The 25,972-nt window shown below is 37.3% G+C and overlaps 1 protein-coding gene across 1 annotated transcript in view; it reads left to right on the top strand.

Annotated features, from left to right (window-relative positions):
* Positions 1-25,972, top strand: part of LOC127847876 (ankyrin repeat and IBR domain-containing protein 1-like) — a 45,943-nt gene that overhangs the window by 12,999 nt on the left and 6,972 nt on the right. Inside the window, exons 6-19 of the mRNA XM_052380092.1 lie at positions 3,183-3,346; positions 5,500-5,585; positions 6,839-6,983; positions 8,951-9,129; positions 10,938-11,026; positions 12,070-12,200; positions 12,964-13,098; positions 14,517-14,673; positions 15,659-15,801; positions 17,981-18,190; positions 19,016-19,172; positions 23,090-23,245; positions 24,257-24,362; positions 25,401-25,522. Of these exons, the coding sequence (XP_052236052.1) occupies positions 3,183-3,346; positions 5,500-5,585; positions 6,839-6,983; positions 8,951-9,129; positions 10,938-11,026; positions 12,070-12,200; positions 12,964-13,098; positions 14,517-14,673; positions 15,659-15,801; positions 17,981-18,190; positions 19,016-19,172; positions 23,090-23,245; positions 24,257-24,362; positions 25,401-25,522 (1,980 nt within the window). The remainder of the gene's footprint in view (positions 1-3,182; positions 3,347-5,499; positions 5,586-6,838; positions 6,984-8,950; positions 9,130-10,937; positions 11,027-12,069; positions 12,201-12,963; positions 13,099-14,516; positions 14,674-15,658; positions 15,802-17,980; positions 18,191-19,015; positions 19,173-23,089; positions 23,246-24,256; positions 24,363-25,400; positions 25,523-25,972) is intronic.

The following is a 25,972-nucleotide window of genomic DNA, read 5'->3' as shown; positions in this document are numbered from 1 at the left end:
AACATTTCAGGCTTGTTATAAACTTCCTTAGTGTTGAGTAAGCCTGCAATACATATACTATTTCGGAATATGAAATATTGCCGAATTGTAAGTTGTGCATTTTGGTTGCCATGCTATTTCAATCATTTTTACTGGCAAAGTTTGTTTGACCAGCTGTCTTTCTTCACGTCTTACGATGATTAAATTTGTTAATTAGTTCAGACCTTTGAAAAAGGATTTCCTTTCATACATAATTGAAAATTTAACACTTACTTGTGAGCTTACGGTGAGGAGGGTTGGTCAGTTTTGTTTTCGTTGTTTTACGTCTATTATTATATTGATGCTACTGTTATTTAGATCCAAAGTCAAACATCATTTTTCATGCTCCCCCATTTTTTTTTGGGGGGGGAGCATATAGTCGCCGCTTGTCTGTCCATGCGTGTGTTTGTCCGTCCGTCCGTGCACAATTTTTGTCAGGACTATTTCTCAGCAATTAATGACCGGAATTCATTTAAACTTTATGGGAAGCTTCACTACCAAGAGGAGATGTGCATATTATCAGCCGGTTCTGGTCGGATGATTTTTCACAGAGTTATGGCCCCTTGAAATTTTCCATTAACTGTACATATAGTGCAATTCTTGTCCCCCCAACAACTGACTGGAATTCAATGAAGCTTTATGGGAAGCTTAACTACCTTGAGGAGATGCGCTTGTTGTTTGTGGGTTCTGGTTAGATGATTTATTTAGAGAGTTATGGCCCTTTGAAATTTTTAAGTTGCTATACCATCCATCGTATTATTTTGTCCAAAGTTATGCCCCTCAAGACGTATCCTTTTATCTGAATATATAGTGCAATATTGTGACAAAAAAAACCTTTGGGGAGCATCACCCGTCTCCGACGGTTTCTTGTCTTGAAATAAAAGAGTAAAAGGTTCAAAGCGTGGCATAAAAGAAAAGATCTGCCTGCAAACCCTTATATTTAATAGTACAGTCCTATGCAATGTTTTTGCCAATAATTTCAGCCTCTTACAGCTATTTTCCAGTGGCAAAAAGTTTTGTGTTTTTTTAGCTCACCTGATTGCTCAGGTGAGCTTTTGTAACCGGTCTTTGTCCGTTGTCTGTCCGTCCCTCCGTCCACATTTGTTCGTAAACACTCCAGAGGCCACATTTATTGTTCGATCTTCATGAAACTTGGTCAGAAGCTTTGTCCCAATAAAAACTCAGTTGAGTTCGAAACTGGGTCGTGCCCGGTCAAAAACTAGGTCACTAGGTCAAAAAAAGAAAAAACTTGTAAACACTGTACAAGTCACATTTCATGCCCAATCTTTGTGTAATTTTGTCAAAATGTTTGTCTTAATCATATGTTGGTTGAGTTCAAAAGTGGTTCCGGTCCGTTGAAAAACATGGCCGCCAGTGGGCGGGGAAGTTTTCCTTATTTGGCTATAGAAAAACCTTGTAAACACTCTAGAAGTCACAATTTTTGCCCAATCATCATGAAAGTTGGTCGAAAAATTGGTTTTATTGATATCTCGGATGAGTTCGAAAATGATCCAGATCGGTGAAAAAACATGGCCGCCAGTGGGCAGGGCATTTTTCTCTATACGTATATAGTCAAAACATTGGTTTTATTGATATCTAGGATGAGTTTTAAAATGGTCCAGATCGGTGAAATGACATGGCCACCAGGGGACAGGGCAGTTCTCTCTCTCTCTGTCTCTGTGCGGTATCTGTCGTATGTGCTGTATCTCATAGACTTTATAGATATTCTCGATATGCGAATAGTCTAGCGCGAGATCAGCGAAGTAGCAGAGAGGCGACGAGAGAGGAGCGAGAGTAGCGAGAGAGCGAGAGATAGCGAGAGAGAGAGAGGGATAGAGAGCCAGAGAGAGAGAGAGCGAGAGAGCGAGTAGAGTATGAGCGCGCGCAAAGAGAGCTAGCGCGAGCTATATGCACGAGAGATATCGCTCTCGATGGACTAGAAGGAGCGGAGTCATCTCTATCTCTCTCTCTCTCTCTCTATCTATCTCTCTCTCTTCTCTCTTCGCTTCTCTCATCTATCTCTCTCTCTCTCTCGCTTTCCTCTCTCTTTCTCTCTCTATCTTCTTTTGATACCTTTTGTTCTCTCTCTGAATAACAAGGCTGCCGGGGGGGGGGCAGTTTTCCTTATTTGGCTTTAGAGAAACCTTGTAAACACTCTAAAAGTCACAATTTATGCGCTTTTTTCATGAAAGTTGGTCAAAACATTGGGTTTATTGATATCTCGGACAAGTTCGGAAATGGTCCAGATCGGTGAAAAAAACATGGCTGCCAGTAGGCGGAGCATTTTTCGTTCTATGTATATAGTGAAAACATGTGAACACTCTAGAAATCACATTTTTGGCGCAATTTTCATGAAATTTGGTCGTAGCATTTGTTTCCTTAATATAAGAGTTGAGTTAGAAAATGGGGGAGGGAGCAGTTTTCTTATATTTATATAGTAAAAAAAGCTTATGAACACTCAAGAAGTCACATTTTTTGCCCAATCATCATGAAACTTGGTGAAAAGATTGGTTTTATATATATCACATAATTAATGTCATAATTATTGCCCTTAGATTGTCCAAATTTTCACTATATTATGCAAAATCCTTGTAAACACTCTAGAGGTCACAATTTTGTTTCAGATTTTATGAATCTTGGTCATAATATTTATTTTTGTAAGCCAAGTTTGATGTTTTGTAAGGGGGGTCTACTCAAAATATAGGTCACCAGGTCAAATCTTACAAAAACAAAATCACTCCATATGCCAGAGTTTTGGTTCAATAATGATGAAACTTGACCAGGATGTTTGTCTGGACAATATCTAGGTCAAGTTTGACGTTTGGTAAAGATTGAATGAACTGACTCCTCTCAGGTGAGCGAACTAGGGCCATCTTGGCCCTCTTGTTTAAAAATCTTTCCAAAATTTCCCCCAAAAAGGCCAAACTTGTCCAATAAAGTAATTAATTGGTTTGTTGAGTTTATGATACAATGCTGTCTCAAATTTACTTTGCAGTTTTACATGCACTTGTAAACAATTTGAATATTTTATATCATATTTATAATGTTATACTTTTCCTAATTTCATGGTTTATTGCGCTATTTTTCCTAATCCAAGAGGCACAGACTGTAAAATATAAAGCAAACAAAATCACTGCGATGTTTTTCTGTCAATATTTTCAAAGAATGGTCGAGGGAGATGCTGCTGGATGCCTGGATGGCTGACCCGGTCTCCTGCTGCGAGAAGAGCGGAGTGACTGCCCCTGCAAGCCTCTTCAGTGACAAACCAATTGTTGCTGAGTCATTGAGTTCACCAACTGTATCCCACCCACCTTGTTCACTAGCTGAGGTAATATTAACCCGTTCCTAGACAAAGTCAAAGTAAAAATGGCTATATGTAAACTACATAAAACCAAAAACAGACTGTTACTCACAGTCTGCTAATGTTTTATGCTGTTTGTTGCTCATTAGTATCTTAAAGTTGGCAATGAAGTCTTTCAAACTTGAAATTATTAAAAAAAGAAAGGTCTTAAATTAAAATTTATTTTTTAAGGGACCATAAACATGTCAAAGTGTGTTGAAGTGCAGTGAAGGGTTCAAAGATTGCGTCATGGCTGTTGCACCTTATATTATTTTTTATGATAAGGGCATACATATAAATAGTTTTAATTTTAAACAACATTTTTATGTCAGTTAATCTTTATACAGATAAATATCAGTATTGTTGTACATAATTATTGAAATTTACCTGCTAATAATTTTTAGCTAATCTATTTTTTGAAAAAAAAAGAGCTATTGTCATAACCTTGGCGTCGGCGTCCGGTTAAGTTTTGCGTTTAGGTCCACTTTTCTCATAAAGTATTAATGCTATTGCATTTAAACTTGGTACACTTACTAACTATCATTAGGGGACTGGGCAGGTTAAGTTAGATAACTCTGGCTTGCATTTGGCAGAATTATGTGCCCTTTTTATACTTAGAAAATTGAAAATTTTGGTTAAGTTTTGTGTATAGGTCCATTTTATTCCTTAAGTATCAAAGCTATTGCTTTCATACTTGCAGCACTTACTAACTATCATAAGGGTACTGTGCCGGCAAAGTTATGTAACTCTGACTGGCATTTTGACAGAATTATGTGCCCTTTTTTATACTTAGAAAATTGAAAATTTGGTTAAGTTTTGTGTTTAGGTCCATTTTTTTCCTAAAGTATCAAAGCTATTGCTTTCATACATGCAACACTTATTTACTATCGTAAGGGGACTGTGCAGGCAAAGTTATGTAACTCTGACTGGCATTTTGATGGAATTATGGGCCCTTTATACTTGAAAATTTGGTTAAGTTTTGTGTTTTGGTCCACTTTACCCCCTGAAGTATCATAGATATTGCTTTCATACTTGGAACACTTGCAAACTATCATAAGGGGACAGTAAAGGACAAGTTGCATAACTCTGGTTGTCATTTTTACGGAATTATGGCCCTTTTTGACTTAGTAACTTTGAATATATGGTTACATTTTGTGTTTAGATCCACTTTACTTCTAAAGTATCAAGGCTATTGCTTTTTAAACTTCAAATACTTTCATGCTACCATTAGGGTACAGTACCTGGCAAGTTGAATTTTACCTTGACCTTTGAATGACCTTGACTCTCAAGGTCAAATTATTAAATTTTGCTAAAATTGCCATAACTTCTTTATTTATGATTAGATTCGATTGATACTTTGACAAAACAACTCTTACCTGACATACCACAATTGACTCCAACCAAAAACCATCCCCCCCCCCCCGAATCCCCCCTTAATCCCCCCCCCCATGTTTTTTTTAAATTAAAGATCATCTAATAAATGACCACCACACCCTCACACTAAACCCCCCCCCCCCCAAAAAAAATTAATTTTTATGCCATGGTAGAGTGGCATATAGCAGTTGAACTGTCCATCAGTATGTCAGTCAGTCTGTCTGACCGTCCGAAAAAACGGTTGCTCTTGTTATAAACATAGCAGTCAGATTTACAAAAAGGAATTCATCAAATAGCAGTTCTGTTTGATTGATCTGCTGTCTGAGTTAGATTATGTTGTATTTTATCCAGCAGGCTTGATAAGTTTTCAGAGTGCTGGACTATAAATATTAGCATATATGGTTCTATTCCGGACCCGGCCACATATCTCATGTGGTCATTGGTATTGAAATTATTTCTATGGCCAGAACTTCCATTTTCCACTGATTCAAAAAGAGCAGTTGTCAGTTATAGGCATAAGTATATGCACTACTTAAGCTGTTAACTGACCGCCATAACATGACTGAAGTAGTGCAGCAAAACAGCAAACCATCTATATAAAGAAACAAACCAACTTCCTTTCCAGTTCCACTTTTGATATCAAAAATGGTTCCTCTTTTAGTATCAAGCATTCTGTTAAATGACAACAACATGACTTGCTAATGCTGAAAACAGCAACAAAATCTATCTGAAATATATGTCAACAAACAAACCGACTTCCATTCCAGTGTGACATCTGCACGCAGACGTTCCAGCTGAGCCAGGAACCAGTGCACATGTCCTGTCATCAGTTCTGCAGGGAATGCTGGGAAGGGTAGGCACAAATAATCTCCAAAAAGATAATCTCTAAACCAAAAGAAATGCACTACTTGTCATTGAATTTATAGTTAGGAATAAATAGCAGTGGAGAAAAATCTCCAAACCAAAAGAAATTCACAACTTTTGCCATTGAATGAAGAGTTAGGAAAAATGTCAGGGTAAATAGTCTCTAAAACTAAAGAACTTGTGTCATTGAATTTATAGTAAGGAACAATAGCAGTTGAAAATAAACAGGAATTCACAACTTGTGTTGTTGAAGAAATAATAGAGACAAAATAGCAAGGGGAAATACATGTCAGCTCCAAACCAAAAGAAGTGAAAACTTATAAAATTAAGTTAACCTGTCAAAGCCAAACAATCAGGTAATTATTATCAGGTAACAATTAGGTATTATTGATTAGAATTTTACAACAAGAATTCTGTAAAGGCAAAATGCAGTTTTGAATTTCTAGTTTAAAATTGTAAGCTATTTGAATAAAAAATCATCAAGCCAATAGAAATCAAATTGAATGCCATTTACAAATATCTAAATGAATTTAAATTGTAATCCAAAATTAAACATTTTAACACAAGCTTCAAGTCAAAATACCGTTGACTTTTTTGCTCAAGACCCCATGAGTTAAAGACCCTATCTTCGTATAACTATTTCAAACTTTCCCCATCAGAAGCAAATAAAAATGGCTTTTGCAAGAAGCATAAAACCAGAACAGCCTGCGAGAAACTCACAGTTTATTCAGGTTTTATGCTGTTTGCTGCTCATCAGTAACTAAGGTTTGGAAATGAAGCCTTTAAAACTTGAATCTAGTTAGAAAGGTCTTTAACTAAATTCAACTTTCTATGTGACTACAAATGCGTCAAAATACTTCTCTAAGTGGTAAAAGGGTTAATACTAAAGCTTCAAGTCAAAATGCTGTTGACACTTTTGCTCAAGACCCCATGAGGTAAAGACGATATCTTCATATAGCTATTTGAGTTGTCATTTAACCCTTTACGACTCAGATTCGTATTTTTAAGCATTTGTAGTCCATAAGAAAGTTCAATTTAATTTAAGACCTTTCTTACTTAAGTCAAGTTTTAAAACTTGATTTCCAACCCTTAAATACTGATTAGCAGCAAACAGCATAAAACCTGAACAGACTGCGAGGAGTTACTCACAGGCTGTTCTGGTTTGATGCTTTTTGCACATAGCAATTTTCACTTTGCTTCTGAGTGGGAAAGGGTTAATCATTGAATGATATTCCATTGCAGCTACTTGAATGTGAAGATCAAGGAGGGCGGAGTGCATGACATCACCTGTCCAGGGTATGGTTGTAACATCCTGGTGCCTGTCGAGGTGATTGAGAGTGTGGTCTCAAGGGATATGGCTAGGCGATACCTGCAGTTTGACATCAAGGTAACCTGCTGCAGTATTGGATATTCGTTTGACACTAAATGTGTGGTATAATTAACCAGGTTTTCCGAAGGAAAAAACTAGTTATTAGATTGGGGTATGTCGGCGGGCAGGCTGGTGGGCTGGCTGGTGGGCAAGCAGGCGGAACAAGCTTGTCCGGGCCATAACTTTGTCATTCATTGTGAGATTTTAAAATCAGTTGGCATATTTGTTCACCATCATTGGACGGTGTGTTGCGCGAAAGAGTTACGTCGATATCTCAAAGGTCAAGGTCACACTTTGAGTTCAAAGGTCAAAAATGGCCATAAATTAGCTTGTCTGGGCCGTAACTATGTCGTTCATTATGAGATTTTAAAATCATTTGGCACATTTGTTCAACATCATTGGACAGTGTGTCAAGGTCAAAGTCGCCAAAACTAAAAATAGATTTATTTTAAAACAAAGGGGGTTACTATAACCAATCAGTAACAATGCACATTTTGAGCTTGAGTTGTCTCTTGTTATCAGACTTTTTATGCCCCCGGTAGGGTGGCATATAGCAGTTGAATTGTCCGTCAGTATGTCAGTCCGTCCGTCTGAAAACTTTAATGGTCATAACTTTTTCAATATTGAAGATAGCAACTTGATATTTGGCATGCATGTGTATGTCATAGAGCTGCACATTTTGAGATCGGAAAAGTGAAGGTCAAGGTCATCCTTCAAGGTCAAATGTCAAATATATGGCCTCTGTCCATTCGTCCAAAAACTTTAACATTGGCCATAACTTTTTCAATATTGAAGGTAGAAACTTGATATTTGGCATGCATAAGTATCTCATGGAGCTGCACATTTTTAATGGTGAAAAGTCAAGGTCATCCTTCAAGGTCGAGGTCAATAGTCAAATTTTGTAATATTGAAGATAGCAACTCGATATTTGGCATGCATGCGTATCTCATGGAGCTGCACATTTTGAGTGGTGAAATATCAAAGTCAAGGTCATCCTTCAAGGTCAAGGTCAAAGGTCAAAATTTTGCAATATTGAAGATAGCAACTTGATATTTGGCATGCATGTGTATTATATGGACCTGTACATTTTGAGTGGTGAAAGGTCAAGGTCATCCTTCAAGGTCAAATGTCAAATTTTGCAATATTGAAGATAGTAACTCGATATTTGGCATGCATGCGTATCTCGTGGAGCTGCACATTTTGAGAAGTTAAAGGTCGAGGTCATCCTTCAAGGTCAAAGGTCAAATATATGGCTTTAAAGCAGCGCAGTAGGGGGCATTGTGTTTCACGAACACAGCTATTTTTTTATCAAATTTAAATCAAGGTTGCCACGAGTTAAAATAGATTGAATGTGAAACAAGGGGGTAACAATTCACATTTTGGATTGTCTCACTTGATCAGACTTTTTTTTTTTTTTTGAAAACCTGGTTTTGTGACAATTTTGTCCCTTGTTTATTCTGTGTGAGCATCAAAATGATGTTCCATTGTAGTGAGGCTTTGCCTTTAGAGACAACATTCTTGTGTATACTGTACAATCATTATTATTTGTCAGACATTAATTTACTTTTGGGATAGACAAATCCACAAATTTATAACAAATGCATGTGAAATCTTCATTCTACTGGGGTAAATTTGTTTGTGATTTTTCTTCTTTCAAATTTTTTATTTTGTCCACGATTTAAAAAACAAACAAACTGGAGTTCATGGCAACAAATATAAATTATCTTGCAGTATTGAGCCACATTGTTCGAGGGCTTTCTGATCATTTGTCTTCCAAACATGATTACTGATGCTCATTATTTAGCCACATTGTTCGAGGGCTTTCTGATCATTTGTCTTCCAAACATGATTACTGATGCTCATTATTTAGCCACATTGTTCGAGGGCTTTCTGATCATTTGTCTTCCAAACATGATTACTGATGCTCATATTGATCTGTTTTGCACAATCAGGCTAAGACTAAAACACCCAACAATATTTTTCAGGCATTCGTTGACAGCAACCCGAACATCAAGTGGTGCCCATTTCCTGGCTGTGGTCGGGCAGTGCGGCTTCCAGAGGTGATACAGGGAGGGGCTGGGGGATCAAGAAACTCGCCCGGTCACAAGATCCCGGCAGACACCTCCAGAGCTGTCGACTGCGGGAATGGCCACTACTTCTGTTGGTAAGTATACAATGTGGAAATGGCCACTACTTCTGTTGGTAAGTATACAATGTGGAAATGGCCACTACTTCTGTTGGTAAGTATACAATGTGGAAATGGCCACTACTTCTGTTGGTAAGTATACAGTGTGGAAATGGCCACAACTTCTGTTGGAAAGTATACAGTCACACGTGGCTGAACTCTCATAGGAAATTTTTGTGTTTGACTGATTATCATCTCTAGATTTCAAACAATCTTTCATAATGAGCATCCTATTTATAAATTAAACATTGTGTTGCAACAAGATTACCCTATTAATATCAGTCCTTAATAAAAAATCTCCTCTTTTAATATAAAACATTTCTGCCCTGAAAATTGTCCACTTTCAATTTCAAACATTTAGTTGTAATGACACTTTAAATATCAAACAATTAAATGTAAGGAGGCACAACTTCATCAAATATTGCGTGAGGAGGCATAGATTTTTTAAATCCTTGTAAAAACTATTTGAAAACACTTTTATAACCAACTTTCCTGTTGTTATGATGTAAATGTCTTATCAAAAATCCTGCTTTGAGTTGTCGCTTAATTTGATAAAACTTTCCTGTTGAAATTGATTCAGTTAAGGAAATTCAAATATATGTAAACATGTATTCAGTTAAAATTTGTATAAAATTATCAATGACTCTTGTCATTTTAAGTCTAAATGTTGTTGCTTATGTTGGCTGGTATTTCACAGAATGTTTGTTTAAATGAGGTTTAGATTTCTCAAACACATTATTGTAAAATGCTTGATTTTATATAACTTTCTGGATTGAATGATGTTAATGTCTCAACTTGATTGCCCATGTTTGCTGGTATTTCAGGGAATGTTGCCCATGTTTGCTTGTATTTCAGGGAAATATTGCCCTGTTTGCTGGTATATCAGGGAATGTTTCCTATGTTTGCTGGTATTTCATGGAATGTTACCCATGCTTGCTGGTATTTCAGGAAATATTGTCCTGTTTGCTGGTACTTCAGGGAATGTTTCCCATGTTTGCTGGTATTTCATGGAATGTTACCCATGTTTGCTGGTATTTCATGGAATGTTTCCCATGTTTGCTGGTATATCAGGAAAGTTTGCTCATATTTGCTGGTATTTCATGGATTTATGTCCATGTTTGCTGGTATTTCAGAGGATTCTGCTCATGTTTGCTGGTATTTCAAGGCATGTTGACCATGTTTGCTGGTATTTCAGTGAAGGTTGTCCATGTTTGCTGGTATTTCAGGAAATTATGTCCATGTTTGCTGGTATTTCAAGGAATTATGTCCATGTTTGCTGGTATTAGAGGATTCTGCTCATGTTTGCTGATTTTTCATGGAATGTTGACCATGTTTGCTGGTATTTCAGTGAAGGCTGTCCATGTTTGCTGGTATTTCATGGAATTATGTCCATGTTTGCTGGTATTTCAGGGAATTATGTCCATGTTTGCTGGTATTTTAGGGAATTTAGGGAATTTTGCTCATGTTTGCTGGTATTTCAGGGAATGTTTCCCATGTTTGCTGGTATTTCAGAGAATGTTGCCCATGTTTGCTGGTATTTTAGGGAATTTTGCCCATGTTTGCTGGTATTTCAGGGAATTTGCCCATGTTTGCTGGTATTTCAGGAAATGTTTCCCATGTTTGCTGGTATTTCAGGGAATTTTGCTAATGTTTGCTGGTATTTCAGGGCATGTTGCCCATGTTTGCTGGTATTTCAGGAAATTATGTCCATGTTTGCTGGTATTTTAGGGTATGTTGCTGTTTGCTAGTATTTCATGGAATGCTGCTCATATTTGCTGATATTTCAGGGAATGTTCAGGGGAGGCCCATGAGCCTTGTAGCTGTGACAGCCTGCGCAGGTGGCTGGCTGAGGTCGCAGAGATCAAACCAGAAACTTGTGAGTCATCATCTGTGTGAAGTTTTTGTAATTTGGATGAATTCAAAGTATTGATTTGAACATGTCTGTTAGTGGGTGGGATTGTCTGTCCAAAGTCCGTTTGTTTACACGCAAAATGTAGAGAACCCTGACCTACATTGAGTAAATTTTGCAGATAATTGTGAGCGTATTGGACTACTTTGCTGAAAATGGATGTTTAACACTGTAAAGAAGCACACAAAGTCATAGAATGTGATTAATTTGTGAAAACAAAACAGTTAATTTACAAATGACTTGAACAAAAAGTGATGTTGCAATTTGTAGAGGCACCTGACAGGTTTCATTTGGTGGGGATTTTTAAAACTAAAGTCTGCTGGAATTGCTATGAGCAAGCTTGGCCATTACCTCATTAGTTACCTCCCTTATTGGTTCATGCTACCATTACCTCATTAGTTACCTCCCTTATGGGTTCATGCTACCATTACCTCATTAGTTATGGAAGTCTCGGTCTATATTCTTGTTACTATTATTACTTATGTTGACAAGTATTAAATTAAATAACCGTGGTCATTATTTACATGTACCAGCAATTTGAGTGAACTTATATATACTTAGGTATTTTCTGGTCTACATTGTGAACTATTTTTTTAACTGCTTATAAAGTTACAGTATTGTCAAACTGATTCTCATTATTGGTAGCAGTTTTGTTACCATCTGAGAAGTCTCTATTTTTTCACAATTTGAATTCTCTCCTGGGTATATAAACAACATTTATTTTGGCTACCTGACAAATATTGATGACTGATAAATGCAAACTAGTCTGTTTATGTTTTACAAAGTGCACAACACCCACCAAGTTTAGCACAACAACTCATCCAAATGACCGCTAAATCTCTTTTCCGGTCTGTTTTATGTTTCGGGGGTGTCTGTGTTTCCAGTGCACAACACCCTCCAAGCTTGGCCAAATGACTCATTTAAATGAGTGATAATCCATACAAGTCTGTTATTGTGTTGCAAAGTGCACACCACCCATGTTTCCACATATTGTCTGTGTCTGGTTCCAGTACACAACACGGAGCAGGAGACCGAGACTGCTGCCAACTGCCTGTGGCTTGTGACCAACTCCAAGTTATGCCCACAGTGCAAGTCACCCATACAGAAGAACGAGGGGTGCAACCACATGAAGTGCTCCAAGGTAATGCTAGAGTTTTTATGAGACGAGCTTTGCAATATTTTATGAGACGAGCTATGGAAAATTTTATTAGATCAGCTATGGAAAATTTTATGAGACGAGCTATGGAACATTTTATGCGATGAGCTATTGAACATTTTATGAGAAGAGCTATGGAAAATTTTATGAGATGAGCTATGGAAAATTTTATGTGATGAGCTGTGGAAAGTTATATGAGATGAGCTATTGAACATTTTATGAGATGAGTTATGGAACATTTAATGAGACGAGCTATGGAAAGTTTTATTATATTAGCTATGGAAAATTTTATGAGATGAGCTATTGAACATTTTACGAGATGAGCTATGGAACATTTTATGAGATGATCTATGGAAAATTTTATGAGATGAGCTGTGGGACATTTTTTTATATGAGCTATGGAAAATTATTAACAGATGAGCTATGGAAAATGGGGTTAAATGCATGTGGGAAAAGTGTCATCCCAGAATTCCATAACCCATGAAATGTTTTATTCTTGATTATTGATTAATTTAACACAGCATGACCTCTGCTGGTTTTGTCTTCAACAATTGGAACAGTAATGACATGTTTATAAAAGTGTTCATTCAGCATAATTAATTTTTGCTTTTCCATAAACAGTTTGATTATTGACTATTGATTCTTTTTGCAGTGCAAACATGACTTCTGCTGGGGTTGTTTGATTAATAGAAACAGAAATGACATGTTTATCATAGTTTTCATACAGTATGATCAATTTCCGTTACAGTGCAAGCATGACTTCTGCTGGGTGTGTTTGGACCAATGGAAACGTCACAACTCCTCTACAGGTGGCTACTTCAAGTGCAATCGTTACGAGGTCTCCAAGAAAGTGGAAGACACCACTAAAATGTCCATCACAGAGGTTGGGAAGTTTTGTTTTTTTATTTGTTATTTACATTTTATGTTTTTTGCAAAACTGTATAGAATTAAAAGCATAGGCTTTAAGAGACACTAACGTCTTTTTATTGTAAGAACGATAATTTTGGCTTTATAGCATTATAAGCTGTTGTCTTATGGAGACTTAAGTCTGTTTTCATGGTACAACTAGTGCTTGATGTATTACTTGAGTCTGATTCCTGGGTAGAATCAGCACTTTGTGTCTTTATGAAGATCTTGACAGAGCACAGTCTGAGTGAGGACCAGTCCAGAACCTTTCATTGTGTTCACTTCACTATTATGAGTTTTGTTGTGTTGCTTTGTTTTAACTAACGTGTAGTTTGCTTGGTTTGTAAAGCCCCACAACAAAAAGACGTCCGCTATTTAACGAACATCTTTCAAACTTGTATGATGGGAATGCACTTTTTATCATCCACCAAAGGGGGGATATAGAATTGGCGTTGTCCTACCTTCAGTCCGACTGTCAGTCCGTCAGTCAGTCAGTAGGTCTGTCCATGCGTCCGTTCATCTGTCACAAAATTTATGTTTGGCAGGGGATGTCGATTAAACGAATTTGCTTGTAAAACTAAGAATCTGTAACAAGATAATTTTAGCTCTACATATTATCAAGCAGTATATGGAGTTAGTTTTCTTTAGTTGAGTCTCCATTGTCCAGTTGAGTCTCCATTGTCCAGTTGAGTCTCCATTGTCCAGTTGAGTCTCCATTGTCCAGTTGAGTCTCCATTGTCCAGTTGAGTCTCCATTGTTCAGTTGAGTCTCCATTGTCCAGTTGAGTCTCCATTGTCCAGTTGAGTCTTCATTGTCCAGTTGAGTCTCCATTGTCCAGTTGAGTCTCCATTGTCCAGTTGAGTCTCCATTGTTCAGTTGAGTCTCCATTGTCCAGTTGAGTCTCCATTGTCCAGTTGAGTCTTCATTGTCCAGTTGAGTCTCCATTGTCCAGTTGAGTCTCTGTTGTCCAGTTGAGTCTCCATTGTCCAGTTGAGTCTCCATTGTCCAGTTGAGTCTCCGTTGTCCAGTTGAGTCTCCATTGTCCAGTTGAGTCTCCATTGTCCAGTTGAGTCTCCATTGTCCAGTTGAGTCTCCATTGTCCAGTTGAGTGACCTTTGTGGCTCTGGAGCTCATGCTCACCCTATGAGGTTGCCATGGCATAGTTTCTATGGTGTCTGCTTAGCGACCAAAAGGTCATGGGTTTAATCCCCATTGTAGGAGCATTCTTTATATGTCCCCTTAAAGACACCAAGTGCTGGTTCTAGGAAATGGACTCGAGAGCGTTTCAATAAGCTTTAGACTTTTGATGCCATTGATCTAAAATACATAGGTTTAAACTAAATTAAATGGTTTAAACTAACTTCATGCTGTGATTTTGTTTTCCTGCCCATAAAGGCTGAGTCAAAGAACAGCAAGATGCAGGAGCTGAATAAGTTTGTGCACTACTACACGCGCTACAAGAACCACGAGAACAGCTACAAGTTTGAAGAACCGCTGATGAAAACAGCGAAAGAAAAAATGTTAAAGCTGGCAGAAGCTGTCAATGACCTTGGTAAATATCAATGACCTTGGAAAGGACTATATGTGACACTCATTATTTTGAATGGGAAATCACAAATATTTATAGACTCTGCAACTCTGCAAGTTATTTGTATGTTAACGTTAGCTTCAAAATCTACACTTTTCCGTTGTCTGAAGTTTAATATTTATGGAAGTTTTATGATTGTATTCAGGTATCTGAGAGCATTGTACTTCTTAGTGTGCATGTTTGGTGAGCATATTACTAGTAAACGTTCTGATAAAAGTTGTCATCTACTAAAGACCTTTCTTAAACAGATCTGGAAGTATTTTGGCAAGAGTCACATTCGCTCTTACATATTTCTAAGATTTTGCGATCCTGTTTAATGATCTATCTTTGTTGAATATGAAAATTGGGTTTCGCTTTCTTTAATAGAATTTCAAAACTAAACCATAAAATCCTAGATTTAGTCCATTAAGTGAGGAAAACAAAGGGATTTAGCTATGTTTGTTTATTTATAATGAACAAATGCAATTACAAATTTTTAACCAAAACTTGTGATAATAAAGATCAGTATGGTACAATCTACTTTTTGCATATAATTTCTCTACAAGACTGTTGTTTCTTCATACAATTTCTCTACAAGACTGTTGTTTCTGCATAAGATTTATCTCTGAAAATGTTTGTTTATGCATACAATTTCTCTATGAGATACAATTGTTTTGAGCTAAATACGCAATATTTTACATGGCATTTTATATGAGTCGTGCTCTGTGGAAAAAAGTGGTTTAATGCATGTGCGTAAAGTGTCGTCCCTAATCAGGGGTGACACTTACGCAAAAACTTTATTTTTGCTGAGAAGAGACTTTCTTGAAACGAAAAATATCATAAAAGGGGGAAGGTGTTGTCCTTGATTGGCCTGTGCAAACTGTTCAGTGTTCAGGCTAATTTGGGACAACACTTAACACACATGCATTAAACCCCTTTTTCACAGAACGGCTCATATTTTTACCCTCAGCCACAGCCAAGGATGAGACCAAGTTTGTTGAGGAGGCCGTTCACAAACTACTCAAGTCCCGACGGGTCCTCAAGTACTCCTATGTGTATGGCTACTATTTGGACGGCCCTGCTTATCGCAAAATAGTCTTCGAATTCATGCAGGTAATAATGTTGAAAATTAAAAAAGATTTTAATGTGATTTGACAATAAATCACTGATCAGGTGTCAAAAACAACACTGGTGCACTTGAGTAGTAGTAATTGTTTGTAAAAAAGAGGCAATAAAGGCATAAGCCATAGTAAATTTAAGCAAGACTGAGGTTGAATTTTATTGTGAACTTATAGAATCTAGGACGTTTTTTTTTTTTTAATCAATAACATTAAGTATTACACCACACGAGTTATGCGGCCAGGCAATATATATCAAATCCTAGAATGGCTTTTAGAGCCATCACAATGTTTTTTTATGGTGATAAGTCATGAAAAATGCCTTTGACTTTTACCCCTACCTCTTATTCAAGTTGGGCATTTGTATGTTGCTGGTACATAGTACAAGAAGGCATTTGTCTGTTGCTGGTACATAGTACAAGAAGGCATTTGTCTGTTGCTGGTACATAGTACAAGAAGGCATTTGTCTGTTGCTGGTACATAGTACAAGAAGGCATTTGTATGTTGCTGGTACATAGTACAAGAAGGCATTTGTATGTTGCTGGTACATAGTACAAGAAGGCATTTGTCTGTTGCTGGTACATAGTACAAGAAGGCATTTGTCTGTTGCTGGTACATAGTACAAGAAGGCATTTATCTGTTGCTGGTACATAGAACAAGAAGGCATTTGTCTGTTGCTGGTACATAGTACAAGAAGGCATTTGTCTGTTGCTGGTACATAGTACAAGAAGGTATTTGTCTGTTGCTGGTACATAGTACAGAAAAAGTGTGACTGGGTTAAGTGACCTCTGTGAAGTACTGTTGAAACAGCAAACAATCCAAACAAACTCGTGTATAATTTTAGGCTGGGTTTGAAAAGTGTTCCATTCTTTTATATTTGTTTCTTGTTTGTTATTATGTTTAATTGATTACATTTGAGCCTGAAAACAGAATTTAATGCATGTGCGTACAGGCTTATCAGGGATGACAGTACAGGCTTATCAGGGATGACACTTCGTACAGGCTTATCAGGGATGACACTTCGTACAGGCTTATCAGGGATGACACTTCGTACAGGCTTATCAGGGATGACAGTACAGGCTTATCAGGGATGACACTTCGTACAGGCTTATCAGGGATGACACTTCGTACAGGCTTATCAGGGATGACACTTCATACAGGCTTATCAGGGATGACACTTCGTACAGGCTTATCAGGGATGACACTTCGTACAGGCTTATCAGGGATGACACTTCGTACAGGCTTATCAGGGATGACACTTCGTACAGGCTTATCAGGGATGACACTTCGTACAGGCTTATCAGGGATGACACTGCGTACAGGCTTATCAGGGATGACACTTCGTACAGGCTTATCAGGGATGACAGTACAGGCTTATCAGGGATGACACTTCGTACAGGCTTATCAGGGATGACAGTTCAGGCTTATCAGGGATGACACTTCGTACAGGCTTATCAGGGATGACAGTACAGGCTTATCAGGGATGACACTTCGTACAGGCTTATCAGGGATGACAGTACAGGCTTATCAGGGATGACACTTCGTACAGGCTTATCAGGGATGACAGTACAGGCTTATCAGGGATGACACTGCGTACAGGCTTATCAGGGATGACAGTACAGGCTTATCAGGGATGACACTTCGTACAGGCTTATCCGGGATGACACTTCGTACAGGCTTATCAGGGATGACACTTTCCGGCTTATCAGGGATGACACTTTCCGGCTTTACTGGATAAGATGAGACTTGCTTTGAATGAAAAATATCATAACAGCGGAAAATGTCCTCCCTGAATGCATAGGCTAATCTGGGACAACACTTTAAGCACATGCATTAAACCCAGTTTAACAGAGTGAAGCTCATATAAATGATCCTTTCAGTCCTTTGATTGACGAGTTTTTGTGAATCATTTTAAACAACTTACATAATGTGAAAAGTTAACTTTGCTTCTTGTATAAAATTATTCCTCAAAGTAGATTTGAAACCTTAATTGTACAATATGTTTAATCTATTACATTTGTCTGAGGTGGAGCTGGAGGAATGTACAGAGATCTTATCTCAGATGGTGAACTGGTTGTACCTGAGCACGCCTCGCTACAAGATAATAGAGCAGGCTGAGGTCTTTTGTGTGCGCTTGTTTATTCCTTTTATTTAATCCATTACATTTGTTTCAGACGGAGCTGGAGGAATGTACAGAGATCCTTTCCCAGATGGTGAACCGGTTGTACCTGAGGACGCCTCGCAAGAAGATAATAGAGCAGGCCCAGCTTTGTCACAGGAAGCGCCATGATTTTCTCACTGCAATATCCAAGGGTCTTGTTCCACCAGAAACACCGCCGGGCTTGCGGAAAAAGCGACGGAGGTACAGCATGGATGTAGATGATGTAAGCATATTTTGTGGTCTTGAGTTCACACATTCATGGGAAAACCAGTTATGGGTCTGGATAATCATTTAATGAGGCTTCGTTTGAGGTAATATTACTTGTATTTTGTTAAATTTTGATGAAATATTACTGAAAAAAGAAGTGAATGCAATTATGGTCAACTTTCTAGTTTAAAACCCTGTCTTCAAAAGAAGTGAATGCAATTATGCTAAACTTTCTAGTTTAAAACCCTGTCTTCACAATTTACTCAGAGACCATATTTATAAAAATTCTTAAAATCTTTGTAATCCTACTTTGCAAGAAGTAATAAACAAATTTGTTATTTTTTAAGTGCTATGCTTTGGTAAAGAAGCTAATACAAATTTTGTTTTAATTTTAAAGTCCCATATACACTCAAAATCAACAAACATTTTGTAAAATGTTTCATAAAATAAAGTTAGCACTGAAAAAATCAGTGTTACTAATAGCAATTTCCAAAATTTCAACACTAGATGTGGTCTAGTAACATAGATTTAACAAGATACAAATTGTTCGTTTTTATTTTGTGTGTGACAATATATGCCATGTGAATTTTGCATGATGATACACATAATTGGCAGTGTGTTAAGACCAATATATTTTATTTAATGCCAGACATAGGAAATATATTGGTTGATAAAAATACAGAAGTTTTGAAGAAAAAAAACATGCTTGTTTTTTGTTTTTGAATATAGATAGATGATAAAAATATGCAAAGGTTTAAAAAAACTTGCTTGTTATGTTAGTAAATATGGATGATACTTATGAGCAAAGGTTTTCAAATAAAAAGCTTGCTTGTTTTGTTAGGAGGATATGAGGAAGGCAATTCTGGCTTCTATCGAAGACTTTGATCCAGAAAACCCCTGGATAGTGGATGCCTCTGGTCGGCACACTAACATAGCGGCCATCTTGGATTGGCCTAGCGATGACTCAGATGATGAGACTCCATCAAGGGCAAACAAAGGTATGGGAAATAAATCCATCAAGGTTAAACAAAGGTATGGGTAAATAGATCCATCAAGGTCAAACAAAGGTATGGGGAAATAGATCCATCAAGGTCAAACAAGGGTATGGGAAAATAGATCCATCAAGGGCAAACAAAGGTATGGGAAAATAGATACATCAAGGTCAAACAAAGGTATGGGGAAATAGATCCATCAAGTTCAAACAAAGGTATGGGGAAATATATCCATCAAGGTCAAACAAAGGTATGGGGAAATAGATCCATCAAGGTCAAACAAAGTTATGGGGAAAAAGATCCATCAAGTTCAAACAAAGGTATGGGGAAATATATCCATCAAGGTCAAACAAAGGTATGGGGAAATAGATCCATCAAGGTCAAACAAAGGTATGGGGAAATAGATCCATCAAGGTCAAACAAAGGTATGGGAAAATAGATACATCAAGGTCAAACAAAGGTATGGGGAAATAGATCCATCAAGGTCAAACAAAGGTATGGGGAAATAGATCCATCAAGGGCAAACAAATGTATGGGAAAATAGATCCATCAAGGTCAAACAAAGGTATGGGGAAATAGATACATCAATGTCAAACAAAAGTGTGGGGAAATAGATCCATCAAGGTCAAACAAAGGAATGGGGAAATAGATCCATCAAGGCCAAACAAAGGTATATGAAAATAGATCCATTAAGGTCAAACAAAGGTATGGGGAATTAGATCCATCAAGGTCAAACAAAGGTATGGGGAAATATATACATCAAGGGCAAAAAAAGGTATGGGGAAATAGATCCATCAAGGGCAAAAAAGGTATGGGGAAATAGATTCATCAAGGTAAAACAAAGGTATGGGAAAAGAGATCCATCAAGGTCAAACAAAGTTATGGGAAAAGAGATCCATCAAGGTCAAACAAAGGTATGGGGGAAATAGATCCATCAAGGTCAAACACAGGTGTGGGGAAATAGAGCCATCAAGAGCAGAAAAGGCATGGGAAAATAGATCCATAAAAATAAAACAAATGTGTTTTGAAAATAAATCCATTAAGGGCAAACAATGGTATGTGAAAATAGATCCATCAACAACACAAAGTATGGGTAAATATATCCAGCTCTCTGGATACAAGGGAAAACAAAGGATTGGTAAATAGACCCATCAAGTGAAAACAGTTTTATGAGAAAATAGATCAAGCTGTCTGAATACAAGATTTATCTACAGGAAATGCCAGACATAAATACTAGGGTCAGCTTTACACCAGGTCTATCAAGGTACAAACATTGGTGTAAGGTTTATCCACATCAAGAACATCTCAACCCTAGACAACTCAATCTGAACCCTTGCTCCATCACAATTCAAATGTGTCCAAAAAATTGCCAATCCCCAAATTATACCCATTTTGACATTTGGGCCACGTCTTATCAAGACTTATAACGGTTTTTAGAGTTGCAGAGGGATATTTTTAGTTGACAGTAAACAGCTATTTATGACGAACATCTTCCTCAAGTAAAGAAAATGTGAAAGATACCCTAAAAAAACAATATAATACCGGAATAACTATGAAAGATGTTGGTAGCAAGCAATGATGCATAAGTTAAAATATACACAAATGTATATACCTACTAAATTCAGTAATATGGCAATCTGGGCATGGGGTTGAAATTTCTTTAAAGACACATCAAGTCCCATATTTAGACCAGAAATACAGGTAAAGACCTGGGTCCAAGTCCCATATTTAGACCAGAAATACAGGTAAAGACCTGGGTCATATTAGACCAGAAATACAGGTAAAGACCTGGGTCATATTAGACCAGAAAAACAGGTAAAGACCTGGGTCATATTAGACCAGAAATACAGGTAAAGACCTGGGTCATATTAGACCAGAAATACAGGTAAAGACCTGGGTCATATTAGACCAGAAATACAGGTAAAGACCTGGGTCATATTAAACCAGAAATACAGGTAAAGACCTGGGTCATATTAGACCAGAAATACAGGTAAAGACCTGGGTCATATTAGACCAGAAATACAGGTAAAGACCTGGGTCATATTAGACCAGAAATACAGGTAAAGACCTGGGTCATATTAGACCAGAAATACAGGTAAAGACCTGGGTCATATTAGACCAGAAATACAGGTAAAGACCTGGGTCATATTAGACCAGAAATACAGGTAAAGACCTGGGTCATATTAGACCAGAAATACAGGTAAAGACCTGGGTCATATTAGACCAGAAATACAGGTAAAGACCTGGGTCATATTAGACCAGAAATACAGGTAAAGACCTGGGTCATATTAGACCAGAAATACAGGTAAAGACCTGGGTAATATTAGACCAGAAATACAGGTAAAGACCTGGGTCATATATTCATCAACCCATTCTTAGAGTTAGACTTAAGAATAAATTATAGACTTAGAACCAAGAAAAATACATTGAGGGTTTGAATATATACAGGCTACCACTGGTAAAATTATGTCATTAAGAAAATGTTCTACATAAAGAATGATGTGGATAGAGGCCATTAATTATGTGGATAGAGGAGGTTAATGATGTGGATAGAGGAGGTTAATGTTGTGGATAGAGGAGGTTAATGATGTGGATAGAGGAGGTTAATGATGTGGATAGAGGAGGTTAATGTTGTGGATAGAGGAGGTTAATGATGTTGATACAGGAGGTGGATAGAGGAGGTTCTTGATGTGGATAGATGAGGTTAATGATGTTGATAGAGGAGGTGGATAGAGGACATTCATGATGTGGATAGATGAGGTTAATGATGTGGATAGAGGAGGTTAATGATGTGGATAGAGGAGGTTAATGTTGTGGATAGATGAGGTTAATGTTGTGGATAGAGGAGGTTAATGATGTTGATAGAGGAGGTGGATAGAGGAGGTTCATGATGTGGATAGAGGAGGTTTATGTTATGGATAGAGGATGTTAATGATGTGGATAGAGGAGGTTAATGATGTGGATAGAGGAGGTTAATGATGTGGATAGAGGAGGTTAATGATGTGGATAGAGGAGGTTAATGTTGTGGATAGAGGAGGTTAATGTTGTGGATAGAGGAGGTAAATGATGTGGATAGAGGAGGTTAATGATGTGGATAGAGGAGGTTAATGATGTGGATAGAGGAGGTTAATGTTGTGGATAGAGGAGGTTAATGATGTTGATACAGGAGGTGGATAGAGGAGGTTCATGATGTGGATAGATGAGGTTAATGATGTTGATAGAGGAGGTGGATAGAGGACATTCATGATGTGGATAGATGAGGTTAATGATGTGGATAGAGGAGGTTAATGATGTGGATAGATGAGGTTAATGTTGTGGATAGAGGAGGTTAATGTTGTGGATAGAGGAGGTTAATGATGTTGATAAAGGAGGTGGATAGAGGAGGTTCATGATGTGGATAGAGGAGGTTTATGTTATGGATAGAGGATGTTAATGATGTGGATAGAGGAGGTTAATGATGTGGATAGAGGAGGTTAATGTTGTGGATAGAGGAGGTTAATGATGTTGATACAGGAGGTGGATAGAGGAGGTTCATGATGTGGATAGATGAGGTTAATGATGTTGATAGAGGAGGTGGATAGAGGACATTCATGATGTGGATAGATGAGGTTAATGATGTGGATAGAGGAGGTTAATAATGTGGATAGATGAGGTTAATGTTGTGGATAGAGGAGGTTAATGATGTGGATAGAGGAGGTTAATGATGTTGATAGAGGAGATGGATAGATGAGGTTCATGATGTGGATAGAGGAGGTTTATGTTATGGATAGAGGATGTTAATGATGTGGATAGAGGAGGTTAATGATAGGCCTTACACAAAATTAAAGCAATCATTAAACATTTTAATTAAAATAATATTCTTTATTTTGAGACTTTCTTTAAAGAATCATTAAATATAAATACGAGCCCTGTACCTATTTCAGCCATGTCCATGATGGACCCAATGCCTGAGATGTGCACGCGTGAATGCTGTGCCAGACCCTGCGCCAAGAACCCCCGCACGGGCGAGTACCACAAGTTTTGTAGTCTTCGGTGCTCTCGTATGCACAAGCAGCGCCTGGACGACGAACCGTTGCCGAGTAAGGAACACTCGTTTGCTTTTTTTATTGTTTTGTATGCAAAACTTTCTAAATCAGGGACTAGAAAAGAAAGAGATAATTAAAGAGTGTTAAAAAAAATCAGGCATTATTTCTACTGCTTTTGGAGTCTGAACGTAAGACCCTTCCCAATGCCAACTATTCTTATTTGTCCTATTTGTGACATTATCTGCAAAATTAAAAAGAAGAAATGAAATATGCAGATCGTAGTGTACTTATGTCAGCAAAAAATCAGCACCATTTCCCTGCTAAAAGATTTTTTCCCCTATTAACCCTTCCCACTCAGAAGCAACGTGAAAATAGCTTTTGCAACCAGCATTAAACCAGAATAGCCTGCAAGTAACTCGCAGTCTTTCAGGTTTTATGCTGTTTGCTGCTCATCAATAACTAAGGGTTGAAAATGAAGCCTTTAAAGAAAGGTATTTAATAAAATTTAACTTTCTATGGGACTACAAATGTGTCAAAGTATGTATCTAAGTGGTAACGGGTTAAACTTTAAAATTCCCCTCTCAATGTTAGTTTTACATGTAGAAAAACTTAAATTGGGCAACAATTTACTTAGTTAAGACAAGCAATTTTTATAAAACCAAGTTTCAGCACATTTTGATGTAATACTTTTAGCGAAGAATTAAATAATATTTTATTTCAATGAAGGGAGCAAACATGGTAACATGCTTATCTGAAAAAATTTGCCTGCTTTTTTGTACAACATCCCTTCTAAAGGGCCCTTCTCCAAAGCATGAAAAAAACACAGGGTTTCAATACATCAACTTTAATGAAAATAGATACAAAAGTAGTTTTTTTTCAGCAAATCCTGGAGAAAATATGTTACTGGCCAATATAACGCTTCTAATTGTAGCTGGAGTAAGTCTGTTACTCCCCAAGATATCACTTCTAATTCAGCAATACTGCACAATCCATGTATGTCAGAGATGTACATGGATGTTAGTTGCCAATATATAACTTCTTACTCAGAGATGTTACATTGTTCAGGCATGTCTGAGATGCACATGGATGAGAGAATGGACATACTGCGGGCGCTGGAGATGTCTCGCATACAGTTCCTCCAGGACCAGGGCATACTCAGCCAGGCTGAGAGGTCAGTTAACAACATTCTGAAAAGTATTTGTTTATGTCCCCAGCATAACTGATGGAACCCAGCATTTACTGATGGTACCCAGCATTTACTGGTGGTACCCAGCATTAACTGATGGTACCCAGCATTAACTGATGGTACCCATATTTTTTAACTGATGGTAACCAAGATTTACTGATGCAGAGGGCATAAAGTGATCAGCCTGTCCGTCCAAATTTGTTCATCCGCCTTTAAGATTTTAAAACAAAATGGCAGGTTTGGTATTACATCACTCATTCTTTTGACAATTCTTGATTCTTGCATGGATGTTGTATTTAAACATAATCAGCATACCCTCATCACCTGACCTTAGTTCGACCTTCACATTGAGATACTATTAGACCAATTATGAAGGTCAAATCATGATTTACCCAAATTGACCGTTTCGTCCAGCATCTATCCAAATTGACCGTTTCGTTTAGCATCTATCCAAATTGATCGTTTCGTCCAGCATCTATCCAAATTGACCGTTTCGTCCAGGATCTATACTGCTACCTACAAAGCTTTGATTCGTGCATGTTTGTTATTATCTGTGAACAAATTTCAACACACATCACCTGACCACATCTTGACATTGACTATTTTTGGCGTAAGACTTCATTTAAATGAGCCAAAAAATCAATACTGACCACTCTTGCACCAGGGGCATCTGCAGTTAATTAAATTCCGCATTTTCATTTGAAGTAATCTGGAAGTGATTATTCAACATTTCTATAAGGTTCAATAGTTCCACAATAATTGCATTGTAACTGTAGACAAATATGGGGGATAAAGGTATGTATTATCAGTAATCAATAAACAAATTGTAAATGGTTTTGGTAATTGACTAGTAATTGAAAGGTTAATGTACTTAAAACAAATGAATGCTTGATATAGCGTTACTTAATATTGCAATAAGAATGTATCTATTTCTGTGTGCGTAGATATGAATGCTTCAATTTGTAAATTGCAATAGTGTTATTTAATTTTACACTAAGAATTTATCTTTACCTGTGTGTGTAGATCTGAAGAACCCTCAAGTAGCAGCAATAACAGGCAGGCATCAAGGGAGGCAACTTACACGCCAAGTGAAACCCTCGATATAGAGATAAGACGTTTGCTGGAGTTGACCTCCCTTTTGGATGGTGAGTGTAAAAGAGCGAATAACTGGGGAACATTTCTTTTATCTGAAACCTTTTCTGCAGGTGTTTGATTGCCTTGGACTGATTGCGTTTTCAGCTTGTCTGCATGAATGTTTTTCTTGTTCCAAGATGAACAATACCAAATAACAGTTTTTAACTAATCATTTTTTAAATAAGCTTTTTACTTATGATAAAGAAATGTCTTTTACAGACAATTTAAAAAAATGCAGAAAACAAGAGTAATACCTGATATCAAACAATTTCAAAACTATAATATAATAATATTGTTACTTGTTGCAGCATCATTTGCCTTTTTTTATAAGAAAATGCTCTTAATGTCCTAAAACAAATTCTCCTGTACGTTTAATAATTATAATGATAATTTAGAAAATCATCCAGATTAAAAAAATAATAAACCAGTTTCATAATCATGTCCTTGCATGCTTGTTTTGA

This window comes from Dreissena polymorpha, chromosome 10, assembly GCF_020536995.1.
Source record: "Dreissena polymorpha isolate Duluth1 chromosome 10, UMN_Dpol_1.0, whole genome shotgun sequence".
In the NCBI taxonomy this organism is placed as follows: Eukaryota; Metazoa; Mollusca; class Bivalvia; order Myida; family Dreissenidae; genus Dreissena; species Dreissena polymorpha.
This window is presented reverse-complemented; position numbering and strand designations above follow the sequence as displayed.